General features: G+C 39.0%; 1 protein-coding gene across 1 annotated transcript in view; it reads right to left on the bottom strand.

Moving 5' to 3' along the window:
* The window catches only part of CNTNAP5 (contactin associated protein family member 5), a 295,407-nt gene extending 275,156 nt beyond the window's left edge, over positions 1-20,251 (bottom strand). The window contains exon 1 of the mRNA XM_031053410.2: positions 20,219-20,251. Coding sequence (XP_030909270.1) covers positions 20,219-20,251 — 33 coding nt within the window. The remainder of the gene's footprint in view (positions 1-20,218) is intronic.
* Between the last annotated feature and the right edge of the window lie 323 nt (positions 20,252-20,574).

Here is a 20,574-nt window from a genome sequence, read left to right as displayed (position 1 = left end):
TTTTTGCTTGCATTAATTCACTTACTAGCCAAGGAAGAGACTGCAGTGATAGAAAGAGAAGGAAAGGTTCAGTAATGTGGAGCTATGTTTTTCTCAATTTGAAGTTGCTAAAGAAATTGTTCACAGAGCACGCTGGGGCTGACAAACTGAGAACTACTCTGCTGTTGTCTGTTTAACCCTCACCAAGAACATGTTACTTAAGATATATTGAAGCTTCTAACTGAATGGGGACACACAAGTTTCTCAGAGAAAGCAAGTGCTGAAGTAGCATTAGTCAGACTGTAGACCAAATGTGGTTTTACATAAAGAACTCTGAGCCATACACAGGATTGGAATATAAGTAAGGACACAGAGACATTTTATATTGCCTTTTTTTTTTCCAAATTATGATCCACTCTTTGCTTCTGCCTTCCCTACTACCATTTCCAATATAGAGTGCCTTATCATCTCCTCATGCTATGATTTCCAACCTTCATTATCCTTCTCCACTGCTGTGTTCTTGAGATCAAATAGGAAACTGAGAATCAGCACACTCAGTATGATTCTGCAAGCAAGTTCTCTGTGCAGGCACCAGAAAATAAATGAATGTCAAGTGTTGATGTGTTAGTGTTTTGCATCTGCTGAGTTATCTTACCTATAGAGCATTCAGCAGACCAGAGCACATTTGTTTGTATTTGTATGTGTGACTTTCACCACAACTAAAAAGACTTTCTCTAACTGAAAATGCTTCACTGGAGAAAGCTGTAATGCAAGTATCTAAAACTGTTCAAATGACTTTCACAGAAATATTAATTTTAACCAAATATTTAAAAGTTTGTAAGGGAAAAAAAAGTCTCTTATTTGAAGAACAAAGTATATTTTTTAAAAACTGGGAGAGAACTGTAACCCATATTCAGAGAAAAAAGTATCATGAGGTACACTGGGTCCAAATAATTTTTATGAGGCTGAATCAGATGCATAAATTAAGGCATCTCAACAAGAATATCTGCCTCAAATACATTTTTTCCTTGTCATTAGGTTGAGAAGCTCATTACCCTTTTCCCTGAGCTCTCCAGCCTGCCATATAACCAGTGAGAGATTAGTCCCTGCCCTGTTGGAAGTTTTCTGCATGTTGGAAAGGAAAGCTGTGCTTCAGGTCTCAGATCCAGAAACATTTCCCCACCTGTATGCATGCTGCTGGTTTTTGGTGTTGGAAGGGAACTGGGAGGCTGTGGGAGGCAGAAAAGTAAGTTCCCACGAGGGTGGAGTCAGGCACCAAAGATGGGAAACATGCAGGTACTGCCCATACCACTTAGCTGGGAAAGGGCACAACTGGATTTACACCTAAATTGGGCTGGGTGCAAAGGTGGAATGACGGAGCACTGACCCAATCTCTTCCATGACAAAGGGCACACATAGGTGGTACTAACTGGAGGGTTATGAGCTGCCCTGAGACCCACTTAGCCCCCAGTTAATGATGATTCGACTCTCTTTCCAAAAAAGATGCTACAACTCTTCATTAATCTGACTGACAGCGCCCCTCTCCCTATAGACAAAAAAAATTTGCAAGGTAAAATATGCGATTAACCTATGCCTCACACTTGAGTAATTTTTCCGGTCTATGAAAGGAAATTGTCTCAGTTTACCACTGCAGAAGTCCAAGTAAAGACATTTTCTGTTCTGTGACTTGCTTTCCTCTGGCTGCATATTTCTTCTGCCTAAGCTATCACTTCTGCAGAAAGCCTAAATTGTGGCTCCAAAGTTTTAGGAGACATGCCTTTAATAACTCCTAAATTTATTCCTCTCTTACCCTGCTGCCACACATCCATCAGATCAGCTTTCTTTCACCATTGTTTCTGAGCTAATTATTCAACATTTAGCTCAACCAAACTGCATTTACCATTCATTTCTGAGCCAGAGGTGATCATGAAACCCAATAATTCTTGGATTTCATAGTAACTTGCTATGTGCTATGTTCCCGTCATTTAGTGGCATGCTTAAATTTGGCTTTGAATACCATCATTGGAAGCAATTTGTATGAATAGCACAAATTGCAAGATGTGAAAGATAATGTAGAGCAGCAATAGGAACCTATTGGCATCACCTGATCAAGCCGGAATGCTAAAATGATGTTGATAAATCTCCAGACTCTGGTGGCACAAGACTGAATCCACACTACCTGATAAAAATGGATTGAGTCCACTGCTATTAGCAGGCTATATAACAGACTCCTAGCCTGATCACATGCATTACAGAGAAAGTAAAATATATGGAGGAGAGGGACAGGAGAGAAAAAAAAAAAAAGCGAAAGGCAAACAAGAAAACCTGCCTCGCTTCCCCCATTTTTATGTTAAAAAATGGAAATCTGTTTTGAAGTGAAAAACAATGATATTTTCTTCCTGCTTCTCTATTTCCCTCCAAATGGAGGGACTGATTTTTTTTTAAACTATTCCACCTCTAAGAAAATTACAAAGATCAGCAATGCAAAAGGGAAGGGAGAGGAAGTAAAGGAGATAGAAGCAAAAGCTTAACTTTGGCTCTTTGAACTAATAAAAAAACTAAATTGGAAGCTTCCTTTTTATTAACAAATCAAACTCATTTTTCAGTAACAAAACTTTTCATTTGAACTATTAAACTTTTGTGTATAAAAGTATTGATGCATGCTTAGCATATTCTTCCATTGGGACTGTGTGCTGCAGAAATAATTATTTCTCTGCAGCCTCTTCCTCTGCATACATTCCCTCTTTTAATAGCTTTTGGAGTCCCTGTCCCTAGGAAAGGCTAAAAGAGGATTTAACATTGTCTCTTCCCTCTTTATACTTCCAATTACCTCTGGTATATTTCTCAGCAAGGAGCTACATAAAACCATGCTTTGTTTTCAAACAGCATTTAACATCCACACATAAGCTTCATTCTTCTCCTCAGTTTTCTTCCAGGATAAATACTGGTCCGAAACCCATTGTGCTGTGGGTATCTTCAGCTCTAATCATGGATTCTGAAGACAGGACCCATGTCTAGATTAACATCTCCTAGACGTAACGCTCCACACACTTTATATGAACATTAGCTAGTCTTCACCCCTTAATCCCCAAGAGATACTAAAGCCTTAGTTTGAGTTTCATACTCACAGGGGTTATAGAGTACACAGGAAGAAATATTCCAGGTTTCATATTGATTGTTTTTTATAATTCATGTGGCAAACAGTTGAGCTCTCTGTGACTGTTGTTTAGCCAGCTGACTTGTTAGAAAATAAATTTTGGAAATCCTTCCACCATGCTGTTTTCTCCTTCCCAGTAATGGGTGGGAAGGAGAGGAGAAGCCACCACTGGTAAATCTGCCAAGACACACAATATAGGACTGGACATGAGAAGAGGGAAGTTCATATTGGGAATGCTACAAAAAGGTATGTTTGTAAGAAGACTCTGCAATAGGAAAAATTTATGGCAGTAACTTCAGATACCAATTGAGAGGTATTTCAGTTTACCCTGTGCCAGTATTTTTCTTGGTGACACATATGCACACGAAGCACTGGAAGAGATGCTACAATCAAAATCAGGCAAGTGGATTTATCTTATTGGCAGATAGGAGTCTTGTGCAGCTTCCTGTAGAGAATGCAAGGTGATGAGATTAGGGATGAAAAATAAGATACTGTATAAACCTTCAAAAGCAAGCATAAGGGACACCCAAGGATTGTTGTGGATCGTTTCACTTAAGCCCTGTGTTTGCCGGCAAGAATAAGCAAAGTAAGCCCTAGGATATTTACAACCAGTATATATTTGTGTAAAACAAACAGAAGAGCTCTGGCACAGTGCCTCCAAAGTGCTGCTTCAGGACTCTTCCTTGTTCTTTGATGTACAGTGTGTCAATGTGTTGGTGTAGGCACATGTGTGCTTATGAATATTCATGTGAATCTGCTTGTTTTGTATTGTATTTTCAATATTCTGCTGTAATAACGACTTTCCCATCACACAGGTGGAAAGTTATGTGGATTTGTGAACATGATGGTCCAAACATTTGTATCCATTTTCCTTAATAGTTAACTGTAATTCTGTTCTGGGCAATCACAATAACTATGCTTCATTTCAGAAATCTGATTTATATATTCATCTTTATAAATATGATACAATATGCTAGATACTTTTTCTTGTAGTTCCTCCTGAAGCTAGTTAGATCTAAGGAAATGCAAAAAAGGCATGTCCTCCTATCCTGTAAAAATTTTAATCTCTAATGCTTGTTTGTTGTCATTGCATTCTCCTCCCACCCCACTCTAAAACAGAACATAAATTGATATAGCAAAAAAATTTGCAAAGCAGGATAGGTTTTGATTCAGATCATTGAAAAATAAAAGGAATAATAAGAATTGTAATACAATATATAGCTTACTTTTAATGCCACGTCAAAACATTCTTCATTAAGTCTTCTGTGACTTGACTGAGTCCCTACTTCTGAGAAGTATGCAGGAAGATCCATCAGAAGCCAGGGCACAGAGAAAGTTAGTAATTTGTTCAAGCCCACACAAGAAATATCGTTTCTTAATTATGTTGCAATCCAGCTGGCTAAAATCCTTATTACTGCATAAGATAAACATAGTTTTCACAGACGATGAGTCTTTAGAAAGCATATTTATGTCTTACATTTAACTGCAAAAATCTCTTAAAACATTCTAATACCATGAATTTAGTTATCAGATTTTTCTTCAGATGCAAGAAGTCCTGCAGAAAGGCTCAGGCTCTGCTTCATAAGGAGGAAGTAGAAGATATGTAAAGAAACTTTCCAATCCCCAAAGCAGAACATTATATTCTACTTTTTAATATTTTTTTTAGTATGAACATCTGAAAACTGTAAGTATGTATTTGCACATAAACATGTACATAAAGTATGGATAATTACCTGTATATGTTCATATACATCTATATACTGATCCTTCAATGTCAGCTCTTCCTATCATTGTGAAGCAGAATTCACCAAGTGTTGGATTGTTCACCCACTAATAGGGAACGTGAGCTGGGTTTTGACCATCATGAGACAGGTTAGTTTTATCCTACTGATGATGTGTTGTTGCAACAGTAATCCTGCTCAGTACAAGAGGAACTGCAGGTTCAGACCCCTGGTGTGTACACTTGGCTGAGGAGCCACCGGCACAAGGCTACCATCTGTGGGCTTAGAACGGAACACCTCTAAATCAGAATCCCACCCTAGACATAGCGATACCGCAGCAGCACCGGCGCCTCGGTGGGCTCACGATAGCAGTCACTGGAGATTGACCCAGGAAATTACAGTCTTGCTCAGGACTTAGGAGAAGGAAAACTCCTGTCTTCAAACCCGGGCTGATGGAGCTCATCCAGCCTTGTATGGTCTTCCATCTAAGAGAAGGACACTCTTACAAAACTTATGACCTGTGGACTCTGCTGTCACTATAGCTGGGTTGTGGCAGTTAAACCTCAGGTGTAAAGCATGGGGCCAGTTCTGCGCAAGCTGCACCTCACCTAAAAATCCACTGCACAGGCTGAAAGGCTTGCTCTCACTTGTCGGTATGGACAGGTGAGGGTCGAATCGGTAGGTGACAAGGTGCATGGGTAGCTGCAGATCCAACCTTGCATGCGGGTGGACCAGCCCATGGGTAGCTCCAGATTACTCAAGAGATGACAGTCCTGGTTGGACACTCCCTGACTGGCTAAAGCACCCTTTTCAAACCAGATTTGCATACCCCACATGCCCTTGGTCATCGTGCTTGAAGTAAGGGTGGTTAAAGCCCTTCCCAAAATCTTTGCTTGCAAAGCCAAGCCATCAATCAATATACTTATAATTGTGTGAAAAGATAAAAGCATTTAAAGGATTGGGAATTAACTCTGAATGTCAGGTTCTACAAGATTTTGGACCTCATGAACTGAAGGGCTTTCCAAAGCCAAATAAGCAATAGTTAGAGGAGAGGTGCTAGACTGAAGCAGAGACAGCAGTCTGCTTTGAGCTGCTCATTCAGCCTGAAAATAAGCAAACCTGATCTGCAGCTTCAGATATAATTATATATTTTCCTTCTTCTAGCAGTGACTGTTTCTTTTTATGGAAGGTGATTTTCCTGAAATCAGGAGTACTACTAGTGCTTTTCATTACTATTGTATCAAAAGAACCTTAGTTTCTCTTCTCTTTCTGCTTTACGTAGACTTCCACCATAAAAGAGCACATCCCATCTTATCAACCACCTCTAATAGAAGACAGGATTGTATCTATCAGCACAACATGGAACAGTCAAAAACTATATTTAATCTTGAGTATATTTAATCTTCAGTAAGAACTGAACTGCAGAAAGCCAAGGGAGTTATGGTGGTAAACCTGAAGGACAGAGATATTGAACTTGTGATGAGAATTAGAGATCATAGGATGAGAAGCAGCTCACCATTTAGTTCATTTAGTTTCTTTGCATTTGAGGCACAGATTAGCCATTGTATCAGAGGACTGAACAGAAAAAAAAAAGAAAAAAGAAAAGGTCAGTATATGCAATGTGACTGAAGACAAGTTGAAAGCTAGTGAGGACAGCAATCAGCACATGGCCTACGTGAAGGTTCTGCTGGATATAATTTCCCTTCTTACCAGAAACAGCAGCAAGCTCTTGAGCAGAGGACTCAGAAGGCATACGAGTAACTAGTGATGTCCCTTCCTACACTATTTCTTTAGTATTCCTTAAATGGGACATAATCAGTGCAAAGAGTTTATCCATACACCACAGAAAAATACACCCATACATCCCCTCTATGCATGAATTGTATAGTGAAACAGGGAGAGTTTTAAACTCTCCCTGCTATCTGTCATGATAGCAGATTCCTTTAGCTCATCACAGGATCTTTTTTGTGGTATTGCAGAGTGTCAGGGGCTCACCAGCCATCATTAAATAAGAAATGATAGAAAGTCACAAATTAGAAATTCTTAGAAAGGATTGCATGCGAAAGTCAAACTCCTAATGACTCTTATTCAAATAATTATAAATTTCTGATTAAACAGAATATTAAAGCTACTCAATCTTAGAAAATTATTCCAACTCCAAAAAGTATAACAAAGGCAAAATTAATATATAAAAATGGAAATTAATGGATTTCATCAGGGAACTGTTTGATTCTACAACCTTCCTTTTTTCGCTGTATTTCTGTAATTGTAAATAAATAATTTTCTGTAAGAGCAACCACATCCCAACTATTATCCTACTCTGTACATAGAGCCAAAGGTATGTACGCGTACAACTTACTGTTAAAATGTCACATAGAGGTAATACACATACAGAACTCAGTAGAAAGATCTGGACATACCTATTCAAGATACTAGATGAAATTAAGGTCCTTTCCAACCCTAACTATTCTGTGATTCTAAGATCAAATTTGAAGTGTTCCATTTACAATAGGAAATTTTGAACTGAATAGTCACCAGGATTCAGAAGCAGCATATTTTGAGGGTTTGATGTCTCATCATCATGGCTGGGTATTCTTTATTTAATTTCAAGGTGGAGGATGTAACATTTAGATTATAGAATTAAAGTTAAATTCCTCTAAAAGAAGGGAAAAAGGGAAAATTTATTTTCATCATCTCTATTTACTTTTCAATATTTGGAGTCTATTAGGAAGTATAAATACTTTTCTTCCAGTTGAACCATTCTAGGTTCTTATACTGTTTACTGGAACATTTGACTTCAGTGAGCATACGGAGTACTCATTTCAGTTTCCCATTGCTTAAGTGTGCTATCACTTTCCAAAAGACATGCTAAGAATTAAATCCTCTGGACTCAACTGAAACACGTCTATACTGCAAAACCTAACCTCCATAGTCGTAATGAGATTCTGTAGCCATTTCCTTTTCAAGCTACAAAGGCAGATATTTAAATGTTAAATAAAACAGCATCAGGCAGAGAAACATAATGTGACCTGAAAAATTAAGATTACTTCCCCAAAGATTCTTAGAAACAGCACTAGAAGTGCTTTCTAACTTGTTCTTTCCTCAAAGCTGACCAGCAACCTTAAAAACTATCCAGCAATTTCTAGAAGAAATTTTCAGATTTCTGAAACAAATCCTTTACTGACATGTAAAATACCAGGGCTTTTCTGCATTACAGAATCACGGAACAGTTCGGGCTGGAAAGGATCTTAAGATCATCTAGTTCTAACCCCACTGCCATGGACAGGGACACCTCATATTAGACCATGTCAGCCAAGGCTTTGTCCAACTTGGCCTTGAACACCGCCAGGGATGGAGCATTCACAACCTCCCTGGGCAACCCATTCCAGTGCCTCACCACCCTCACAGTAAAGAATTTCTTCCTTATATCCAATCTAAACCTCTGCTGTTTAAGTTTTAACCTGTTACCCCTTGTCTTATTACTACAGTCCCTAATGAAGAGTCCCTCCCCAGCATCCTTGTAGGCCCCCTTCAGATACTGGAAGGCTGCTATGAGGTCTTCACATAGCCTTCTCTTTTCTAGGCTGAACAGCCCCAACTTTCTCAGCCTGTCTTCTTATGGGAGTTGCTTAAGCTCCCTTATCATCCTTGTGGGCTCTTCTGGACTTGCTCCAACAGCTCCATGTCCTTACATTGAAGACATCAGAACTGTACACAATGTTCAAAGTGAGGTCTCACAAGAGCAGAGTAGAGGGGCAGGATCACCTCTTTTGACCTGCTGGTCATGCTTCTTTTTATGCAGCCCAGGATACAATTGGCTTCCTGGGTTGCGAGTACACACTGCCAGCTCATGTTGTTCTGCAAGACTTCTCTGTATTCACAAAGGCCTTTTCTATTACCTTACTAATTTGACAGACACTTGAATCTACCAACGTTTCAATATTTGAGGGACTCAGCTTTTAATCTAGTTGAAATGATACCACAACACCTAAGTAACTAAATGTTAAATCTTAAATCCAGCCTGCTGGATCTCAGGTCTTTGACAAGCTGGTGCAACTAAAATTGTTCTACCCAGAAAAAAGTAAAGGACAAAGCTGGAGAAGAAAAGGCCAGAAAGAGAATCCATTGCTGACCCTGATGTTATCAGAAGGAATAAGACTGAAAACTATAATGAGGGCAGATGGGAAGTTCCAGGCTCATGATTATTATTCTGATTATTATTGTTATTATGATCATTATTATTCTGATTTCTCTCATCTTAATTAAAAATTTCCTTGCCTCTAAGGAAGCTTAAGAAGAAGACAAAAAAAAGGTCAAATTCCTGATTACGCAGATTCACTCTAAGCTTTGCCCATTTCCATAGCTGATGAATATTTGATTTTGTTTTGATTTTGGTCACTTCAGTGAATGAAGTGAGGCTATGTATTATGTACTGTTTATTCATATATGTACACTAAGTATAAGCATAAGATTTATTTGCTAGTATAGGTAAGAATATTACAGGAAGCAGCTTTCAATCACTCTAACAAAACTATCATGGATTGGGATGATCATATGGTTTATTTGGCTTTGAGCATACTAGTACTAGCCTCAGATTCTCTTGGGTACTCTGCTTCACACAAGAAGAGATTCAATTAAATGAATAGACTTGCTGATTAAAATAGTGCTTTGAAGTATCATGAGCGACATCCGCCTTCTTTCACATATTTATGCTCAAAAGTAAGTTACATGGAAAGGAGGAGGGGTTTCCCATCACCATCATTTCCTAATTGAAGAAAACCTACAAGTATACATACATTGCGTGTAGCTAAGAGGAACTAAACTTTGCTACCTTTACTATCAGCTTAGTGAGTTTCTCAGCTAAGTGCTATTCCAAAAAAAATTTAATTCTTTGAGGGCTGAAGGATTCTTTACTATTCTCAGACTAGAATGGTCTGCCTGTTCTCATCAAACTAGCTATTTCCTAGACATCAAGACTGCCACCAGTCATTGACATACAAATATGATGAAGAAGCAGATGCATTTGCATTCATACATAGCCTTCAGAACAGAAACTTCACTGTTGTCATCACTTGCATGAAAATATCCTCCCACTAGGATGAAGACCTTGTGCTTCACACTTACTAACATAGAAAACCCATTCCTACCCCGAAGGAGTCTAAATCAATTACCCTTCTCTGTGCATCTCATGGAAGAGAAGAACAGGCATTTCCAGCTGTGAACTGTTTTTATCCCTGCCTGAACACTGAATTAAGTGCCTGTCTTGGAATTTACAAAGCTTAGCTTGAACATGACTTTATAGATTTGTTCTAAATTTCCTCTAAACTAAGATTATAGTTTCCCTTAATGCAAGAAATAAAAGGGAATAACTCTTCTCTTGTGCAGTTCTCTTGCCTATCTCAGGATGTTTTTTTTATAGTCATAAGTTATCATTCTCTACCTTAACATGAATGCACCATTTCCATCACACAATCATAGGGAAATGCAAGTTAGCTCTACCCATGTGCCATATAGGAAGGACTGGAAAGGCACCGTGCTAAAAGAATTTTTCCTCTTTTCCTGGCTCACAGCCAACCAACCCATAGCTTTCATATTGAAGACTGTATAGGTTTACATAAAAATTGTAAAAGTTGCTGCACATAGACCACTAAGGAAATCACCAGGGAGAGCCAGCATAATCACAGTGGTTTAGATAGTCCTTTATTCATTGATGCAGTTAGTACTTTTAAAACTGTCATAATAGCATTATTGCTTCTATTAAGTCACTGCCTAGCATAAGGGCTTCCTTCTGACCCATGTAGTTAGATGTCTGCATACACTAGAAGAGATGAATGCTTAGCCTTAATAAGATAAACCAGATAAGCTCAAAGCAATTAAACACTTCACCTAACTGTGCCCCGGAAAACTTTCAGAAAGCCAGACATCAAATCCAGACACTGCAAATGTGAAAATGGTGCCTCTCCTCTAACACCCACAATTTCATCCTGACACTCAAGAGTTTTATGGTAATTTTCCCATGCTACATTTTTCAGTGCATAAGAAAAAACATGACTGCAGTTGTAATTGTGGTGTGCCCTTGTAAAGTCTGTCAGGTGTGAGAATACTGACCCCACTGCCTGTGCTAATTAGATGAAGTTGCAAAAAAACTGCAAAACACTACAAACCGCAAAAACAACCCAGGCACTATAAATCAGATACTAAGGTGGCAGGGGGAGAGGGCAGGGAGAAAATCTGTTCTGTTATAGCTCTGACTCACTGTCTGCTCGCAATCAGAGAAAGGATGTCACATCAGGAGTTCCTTATTTAATTCACACAAATCATAGATGTCCCACCCAGGGACAGAATTGGTGGGGTTTGGGTAAAGCCTGTCAGAGCAAGTAAAATAACTATTTGCTGTGAAATGAGTCATGGTGGTTGATACCTCCTTCCATAAGCTGAAGTGGTAAATGACTTCTGATTTAGCAAGCAGATCTTTTTTCTATCTCTTCTGCTGAAGTCTCAAGAAAGTAGGCCACTTCCTTCATACTGGTTGACCTTGCCCAACAAAGTCAATCACAGCTCCTGATCAAAAGTACAAATGAGAAGCACATCTCAGATGCTTCTGTGGAAAATATTTTGGGCTTTTGCAAACATTCACTGATGAAATTGAGTGTGCAAACTCATAATGATGCAGTAAAAAAAAAAAAAAAAAAAAAACAGAAAAAAAAAAAAACAAAAAAAAACCACAAAAAAACCTTTTACTCATGTGCAGCCTCTTTGGAGGAGGCCCCAAAGAACAGTACCAACTACCAGATGAGATTTTAAAAAGTGAAGTGTTTATAATTTGCAAACAGACCTAAGGTTTAGTTAGAATGTTAAATTTAAATACTAGCAACTTTAGGAAAATTTGCAACTCAGGAATTACTAATACTGATTTTCACCCTGATTCAGTTCATCCTTTCATCCCCATAGTATCTGATTCCAGCCTACATGCTTCACATGAATGCCAGAGCCAAACTCTGGTTGGCTTTCCTAGAGCACAGAAATCATATAGTAGTTCTTCAACAGGAAAACAGGCCAGAAAATAAACAAAAGTACTTAACGCATTTCTTCAGAGGTAGAAGATATGGATGGGGAAAAAAAGGGGGATTTTATTTCTTTAAATGTGTCTATGCAGACTTTCATACACTGTCATGAACAATCTCACATACCTAATATTACTAGCAGAAAGCTAGCTATGTTTTCCAGTCTGAAACAAGCTTTCATCTACCCACCCAGAAATACCAGTAATGCGAGCTCAAGAAAGATAGCCAGGAATACCCTTCGACTATCAGTTTTTCAGAGCATTTAAAATGTTTTCTTTAATGCTTGCAAACAGTTATCGTCACAATTTAATTATATGTTATAATGGCCATATTCACCTTAACTAAACAGAAAAGGAGGATCCAAGAAACAGTATAACTAATGATGAAATACAAAGAATGCTAAAGGGTGTGCAGCTTCAACTCATTCTATTGTTAATAAGTCAGATACAAGGTTCGCATAGAATATGACAGAAAAGCAGCCCAGTGCATTCCAATATGATGTATTCAAAAGGACCGGCAACCATCAGGAAAATAAAGTTTTTCATACTGACAGTAGAAACACACCTTGTATTGCATACACTGTCAGACAAGTTTTAAGGAAAATAAAATTCACAGGAGAACATTAACAAGGATTTTACACACTGGAGGAACAGCATTATGAGGAAAAGATGACCTGAAATTCAAGTCATTCACTTCATTTTCAGGAAGTTTAGACTGGGTCCTAGATGAAATGAAATCTGCACAAGAATTCAGTGGATACCTGTCCAAAAATAATGAGAATTAATACATATAAGATTAGCTCTGCAGTTAATAAGCAGAGCTGGGAAAAGGGAATTTGATAATCTATAAATATTTGAATGCTGAAAGCTACATCTGATTGAAATTCATCAAATTTTCATTTTCTTTTACAAACAAACAGTCTCTGTGAAAAATGCCATAGCTGTTAAATCTTGCTGGGGTTTGCTGAAGGAGATTCTTCCTCTGAAATTAAAATGTACACTATTTTGATACAAAATTAAAAAAAAAAATAAAGCAACAAACCCCTCTAAATTTCAGTGGAGCAAGTAGGAAGAAATCCAGTGTCACAGTTCTCTCCAAGGTTTCTCTTCTCCCTTATATCTGCTTCCCTGTTTCATGTCCAAGTAAGCAATTGTATCAAGGGTAGGGCAGCATAAGCATAGAGTGTCCATCTAGAATCTATTATATCCAAGTTACTATTCTTTTTCAGAAACTTCCTAGGTAGCCTTAGACAAAACATTTTAGCTCTTCTGAAGGACCAGTGTATGCAGAGGTACGAATGCTCCCCTCCTACTAACATGACAGCCCAGGAGCAGATGGGTAAATGCCAATCCAGATTATCTGAGTACACCGCACCCTGCATGTTCCAGAGCATTTGCTCTGGCTAGGAGATACTCACTGTGGGCATATTCACAGACATGTAGAGACCATGGGAAGACCACGATCCCTTACGGCTTCTAAAATGATGCTATCATTACTCACAGAGGTAGTTCCCCAAATTTTAGGTAGAATAGGTGCAGTTAAAGTGCTCCCAACGCCAGCTTTAGAGCACCATATCCTCTGAACAGAAGCTCCATTTTTCCTGCAGGTTCTCTTTGGTTTAGCTTACTCCCTGCACTGTAGAGAACGCCTTAGCTCATAATCCTGTGGGGCAGGCATTGCTCATAATCTATTCAATATTTAACCTTCATATAGCAAGTAGTGCTGCTAACTTGTTTGATTTAAATTATACCCCACTGGCAAATCAAATTAGAGAAGATTTGAGTAAATCTACCTTTTAAAACAAAAGCTGATTTTCTCTGTGTTCAGCCATTTGTGGGATTAACTTGTTTAATGGGTTCTTATGTGCACACTGTTTTTGTTTTCATGGATACTAGACAATGAATTATTCATCGGGGGGGAAATCTACAACATGAATTTTCATAACATATTTAGTCCCTTTTGTCCTATTCATAAATCAATCCTGATTATTACAAATGAATGTGTTACTCCTAACGGTTCACTGATGACTCACTTGGCCGATTAATTCAGACCTCCTCGTTGAGTGAAAGGAAATTAGGAAGCTGCTACTAGTAATGGGAAGCTGGAAGAAGAACCTTTGTGACTTCCCTTCTTCACCTACACAGAACAGACTCCATTGCCTGCTTCTTTCCTTATTTACAGACACACACCTATTCTCTAATAAAAAAAAAAAAAACAATTACATTTTCCCTCCTGCTCCAGTGATAAATTTGCATAAAAGGAAAGAAGAAAATGGCCTTATTAATCTCAGTAGGTTGTTTTCATGACCTGGAAGGAGGACAGAGAGCAATGGTTCATAGCATCTACATCAGAAATGGGAGTAATTTAGGCCCAAACATATAGAGACACCACCGAACTAATATGGGAATGACAACAGCTATGTCACTGGTGACATAGATCACAAGGTATTTGTCTCTGTTACTGGACTGCTGACAAGCTGTCATCATTGAAGAACCATTGTCACTGAGGAACAATGCCTCACCATTTAAAGCAGAAGTAAATGGAATGTGCCAATTCTTATACAGGCAGCACAGCATTTATCAGCTCCTTATTGCCCAGCTGGGAATGAAGAAAGGATGCTACCCATTTGAAAATTATTATTATTTGCTACTATATTGGCAACAAAGTACACTGAATAGTTTTAGAAGAAAAATTTATGCTCCAGAATTCCTATGGGCCAACACTCGTCCTTCACAATACACACGATAAAACAGAGAATGAAAACACATTTATTTCCTTTCCAAACCAATTGCTACTGTGCCACAATGGTTAGTATTGAATACCGCTCTGTTTCATGCATCAGAGCTCTATGCTAAACTCTAATTACCAATGTCAAAAGGGAAGCATTCCCCAGAATGATACCATAGTTATTCATTGCAGTTTCTACTGTTGCTGAATACTTTTTGAATACTTCTAGGTACTGGGCTGAAAGGAGTCCAGTGTGTCCCACTGCAATGCTATGATCTTTTACCCCATAAAGATCACACAATCCCAGGCAATTAACAGTTTGGAAAAGAGTACATTAACACCGGCCGTTAAAAACCTTTTATAGTCTAGAATGTCATAGAATGAGCAATTACAAAGTTAGCTTTTCCTTGTTACGGCTCTTGGGAATCCATGTAGAATCATAGAAAGGTTAGGACTGGAAAGGATCTTAAGATCACCTAGTTCTGGACAGGGATACCTGACATTAGACCATGGCACCCAAGGCTCTGTCCAACTTGGTCTTGAACACCGCCAGGGATGGAGCATTCACTACCTCCCTGGGCAACCCATTCCAGTACCTCACCACCCTAACAGTAAAGAATTTCTTCCTTATATCCAATCTAAACCTCTGCTGTTTAAGTTTCAACCCATTACCCCTTGTCCTATCACTACAGTCCCTAACAAATAGTCCCTCCCCAGCATCTCTGTAGGCCCCCTTCAGATACTGGAAGGCTGCTATGAGGTCTCCACGCAGCCTTCTCTTCTCCAGGCTGAACAGCCCCAACTTTCTCAGCCTGTCTTCATATGGGAGGTGCTCCAGTCCCCTGATCATCCTCATGGCCCTCACCTGGACTTGTTCCAACAGTTCCATGTCCTTTTTATGTTGAGGACACCAGAACTGTACACAGTGCTCCAAGTGAGGTCTCACTAGAGCAGAGTGGAGGGGCAGGATCATCTCCTTGGACCTGCTGGTCACACTCCTTTTGATGCAGCCCAGAATACGGTTGGCTTTCTGGGCTGCGAGCGGACACTGCTGGCTCATGTTGATTTCCTCATCAACCAACACCCCCAAGTCCTTCTCCACAGGGCTTCTCTGAATCAATTCTCCACCAGTAAGTGATGCTCATTAAAGATATCCCTTAACCTCAAATTTGGGGTGTGCTGTCCAGCATGGACAATGTTGGCCTGTTATTAGCTAATCACCAGTGTAATGTGTCTGATGTTGACCATGACAGGAGGGAAGTCACAGAGACTATTTCTAGCAAGTCTCCAGCACCTACATCCAACCCGTTGATAAGCCAGCCTCTGTGGTCAGGAATCTAGACTCCCCAGGCACAATACAAGCACACCAACACAATTCTGGATCTGAAACAACCTCCAAATCTTTAATCAGTGCTGTTGGTTAATGTTACTTTAAATCCAGCTAACTTAAGTAACCACCATTCATGACAAAACAGAAATAATCAAATAGCTGTAATCCAAACTCAAGTTTCAATTAGACTCAAGCTGAGGGAAAAACCTACTAGTTCACCTAAACCCCCATTTTCACCCTGGTTCACCAGAAACTCCCTCCGGTCTGTGACACATCACCTCACAGGGGTCCGACTCAAAGTCTGACTCCTCTGTCTGATTTGGCACATGCATATGATTAGGAAGAAAATTACGCTGATCTGCTGTCACTGACACAGAAGGAGACTGTGTCGCTTCTGCCATTTGAATAATTTCTTGTCCTTTCTAACACTAAAACCTTCTGCCCAACCAGGAAGCAATCACCAAATACACATATAGTGTCTAACAAGGAGCAGAACAAGCATATCTTTCAAAATTACTTCCACAGACTACTTCAAGCATGGAAGAAAAAAAAATTTTTAGCAACGATGTCTATGAACTCACCACATCCTGTTGTCCTGTCTGTAGCACACATATGATATTTAGGGATATTCAATGCCTATGCAGGTTGACACCTCTGAGGACGTATTGGAGACTGAGAGGTTGAACACTGATGAGTTCCTTATTACGGTAAAGAAACACAGGATAAAATAAAAGCTATCATTACCCTAGAAAAATCCTTCTGTCCCTCTGAACTCTGTATCTTATTTTCAGCTAAAGTACTACAATTGTACATTCAAAAAATCAACTCTTAAGCTTTTAATTCACAGGTTACAAACTCAAACTACAATAATAATTGAACCAACCAGTACTAAAATACCTGTTTAGTATTGTAAATGGGTAAGTTCATACAGGCTTCCACTGCTTTATTCAGAACCTGTGTTGACAATCTCTGAGCACAAACTCTTTTAGGAAATGAACCAAGTTATCTATGTCCTAACATATGTTTGTAAGAATACAGAGAAAGAGCTACTATCCTGCAGAGGCAAACCACAGAAAAATGGGATTTCCTCACCTGGAATATAGATCAGGAAAGACCCTTCATAACATTTGCAAATGGCTTCATGCTCTCTTACTAAGCTACTTTATTTTTGGAGCAAATGCAAGCCAAAATCTGAAATACTTTTTGCATATTTATTTAGAAAGGCAGTTACATCACCACACTAAGAACTACATTTTTTTAACTGCTTACTAAAGCAATTAATTAAAAACAAATAAGTGTTTTAGCATCTCTTTTTCTTCTATATTCTATATTGCATTGTTTTCATAATTTAAAACATCCTCAGCTGCACTGATTCAGTGAGCAGATGGTATTATCAGCCCACAAGAATCTGCAGAGGGCAATTAGAAAATTTAGATACAAGATTAATACAAGGAAATTAATTATCAATTATATCAGTCCAGTGCTGTGCACAAAAAAAAAAATCTTGTTTTGTTCTGACTCTACAGAGACATGCTAATAGGTCTGCTGATGCTTCCAGCTTTACCAAGTGATGCACTCAAAGCCTCTAAGAATCGCTTGGAATTTTAAATTTTCATTACATCAGAATTATACTATTCTTTTCCCCTCTTGCTCTGTTTAAGTAGAGACAACTTAGTTAAGAATGAAGAAACCCAAATCAGTCCATGTCCCTCTTACTGAGGAGAAATAAAACATTCAAGCAGTTATTTTCTCTTTTGCACCCTTCTTTTCTGGATAGACCCAGCAAGAACCAGATTCTACAGATGAAAATGTAGCCCTTTTGCCAGTAAGACAGCAGCAGTCTGAAAAAGTGAATGATGCAGGACCAGACTGTATTTCCCCTACCTTTGGGAGCAGAAAAAGCCAGCAGAATCAGTTATTTTAAAAATGAGTACAGCAGATTACCTGGTGCCCTATACAGACATCCCTCTCCCCCAAACACTTGGTAGGACTCTGGGGGCTGGTAGGCTAAGGGAAAGCAGATGCATCTACAGAGCCTCTGTCACACGTGATGCTGGCAGATATGCCTGCAGTTCTGTGTTTCTCCCATTCTCATCCCTTTCAGAATGGGAGGGGCAGGGAGGGTGAGAAAGTTCAACTTTGTCAAGTGAGCGGAAGTTTGTCACATTCATAGAAAATGCATTTTGGGGGCAAAAAAATAAATAAATTTTATCCCACACTCCCACTGCCTTCAGATTTTTACTCATTTCAGTATCCAGCTACCCAAATTCCACTTGCTTCAAATAGCAGCAGAGAAAAAAGAGTGAGGGGAAAAGGAAATGGGGAGCCATCTACAGACTTAGAAACCATTACAGGACAAATATGGATATAAACTAATAACAGAGAATGGAACATGATCACACCATATGGGATCAACCCAATTTATCACAAAGGAATCGTTTTAGATACTTAAATGTGCAACCAGGGTGACAATCTACCTCCAGGCTTGCTTATGACACACTGCTGAAGTTTCCAATTGGTAAAGGAATCATTACAGTGGTTAAAAAACAGTCAGTCCTACATTTGCTGGGGTGCTGGCAGAAGCCTGTACATGCCATGTGCTGGAAGAGCTTCACAAGTGTGTTGTTCTACCCAGAATCACCATATTTTCCATTTGAAGTCTATACTTTGTACAAATGTACCAGCACATTTGAAAACAAAACAATTTGTTCTTGCTGTTAACTTATATAAAAAATCCTGCTGCATTTGCATGACATTAAGAAAACAGAGGAAAATAAAAAAAATCCAAGCAGACTTGGTACTGAGATAATAACCCTGGAGAGATTCCTGTTAGCTGGCAATGCCATCTGCCTAGGGGGTGGAGAATCCAAGGACTGCTGTAGTCCATGCCCAGACCAGCTTTAAGACCGATGCAAAGTCAAGGAATGCTAGTTGAGTCAAACTGATTGAAAGCTAGATAATGACAGACAGTGCAAGAGCAACAGTGATCGGCAGTGGGTCATTCACAGCCTCTCTCTCAAATCTCATTAATATGTATCATTGTTGCATCTGAAGGCACAAAAAGCGTTAAAATTTGTGGTTTTTTTCTCCCTGTATGGAACTAAAAAGAGGAAAGCAGGTCTAAAAACTATGCTCTTGTAAAAAACATTTAAGTACCAGAGTCAGATGTCTGTCTGACCCCCTTTACTCAGCATGCAAGCAAATGAGCCACACACTGAGCTCAGATGATCAATATTGTACCTATTTCAGCAGATCTCTTCAAAACTTACTGTGGTATTTCTGACCACATGGATAGAAAGGTCACTGTTTAAGAGACCTTGTCTTTACCACTGCTGACCCGACAGGTCTCATACATGCTGTTACAAGTCCCAGATACACCTACTAATCTTGATGGCCTCAAGTACCCAGAATTAAATTCTCTGTAAGTTTCCACTTATACTTGTCCGACTCCTGCACAGCTACCATCAATTCAGATCACTGCAGACGAGTACCAAAATCAGAGTGAACACTTTAATTGCCTAAAGTTTCCTTAACCAAGGAATGTTGTCTTCTTAATTTTTTTCCCCATTTCAAAATAAACAGAAATACAGACAGGCACCAGGTACCTTTTAACTGAATAGTTATTAAAGACAATGTTCTGTAAGACCACATATAAATCTACTGCAGAGTAGTGAACTGTACTTTGACCATGTGTTTTAATAAGTTAAACATGAGATCCATTTGTACTGCATGTTGCATTTCTGCAGCTTCAACTAATACACATGACCAGATATGAGTGCAAGGTTTGAAAGTCCCATAATCAGGTAATAAGTGCTAGTGAGCTGGGATAATAAATGCACTGATTCTGTAGAAGGAGGAAAAGGCTGTATTCCAAAAGAGAAAGACAATCATTCTGAGCATAACTTCCACAATGGGAGTTAGAAGTGGCCACTTCTCCAGGAGGTGTTTTAATGCGCTACATCTTTCTAGCCTTAACGATAAAAGTCAATCAAGAAAGATATAAATAAGGGGGAGGAGACCACAACGTGCAAAATGACAAAAGGAAAAACTTCTAAGGTAAATGCCACCAAACCAGGTGGAGGATCAGTAACCGGGAATGCTCCTGCAGTGTTTTTCTACAGCTGCAAACTAGCCATATTTTCACTATTTCCTTCTCTCCAGCTTTAAATCAAAAGGGAAAAAAAATAATAAAAAAGAGGGAAAAAAGAAATACATTCAACAATGGGAAGTCCAGACTTACCAAAGCTGCTAATGTTTCCAGATCACAGAACATGCTGCTAAAGGGCAACTAATTTGTTATATAGCAGGCAAGGCTTTGTATCCTCTTGTCTGCCTGATAAATGTAGACATTTCTGTTCCCCCAGATATCATATGCACCACATTTCCAGTGTTATGTACATGGCCATTTATTCATTTTCTAGTAATTAGTATCCTGGAGAAAAACCCTACTGCCACTCTATTTACCTAATGCAATAAAATATTGCAGAAAGCAAAGTGGGAGGAATTTCTTCTGGTTTACTAGCATTTGCTAATTTTGATCTTTCTAATGATGCCTACTGACCTCTAGGCTGCAGCTGTGTTTCAAAGCAGATTAAC

The sequence above is a fragment of the Melopsittacus undulatus genome, chromosome 4, assembly GCF_012275295.1.
Source record: "Melopsittacus undulatus isolate bMelUnd1 chromosome 4, bMelUnd1.mat.Z, whole genome shotgun sequence".
Lineage (NCBI taxonomy): Eukaryota > Metazoa > Chordata > Aves > Psittaciformes > Psittaculidae > Melopsittacus > Melopsittacus undulatus.
Note: the sequence above shows the minus strand (reverse complement) of the source record. Positions and strands in the feature narration are given on the sequence as shown.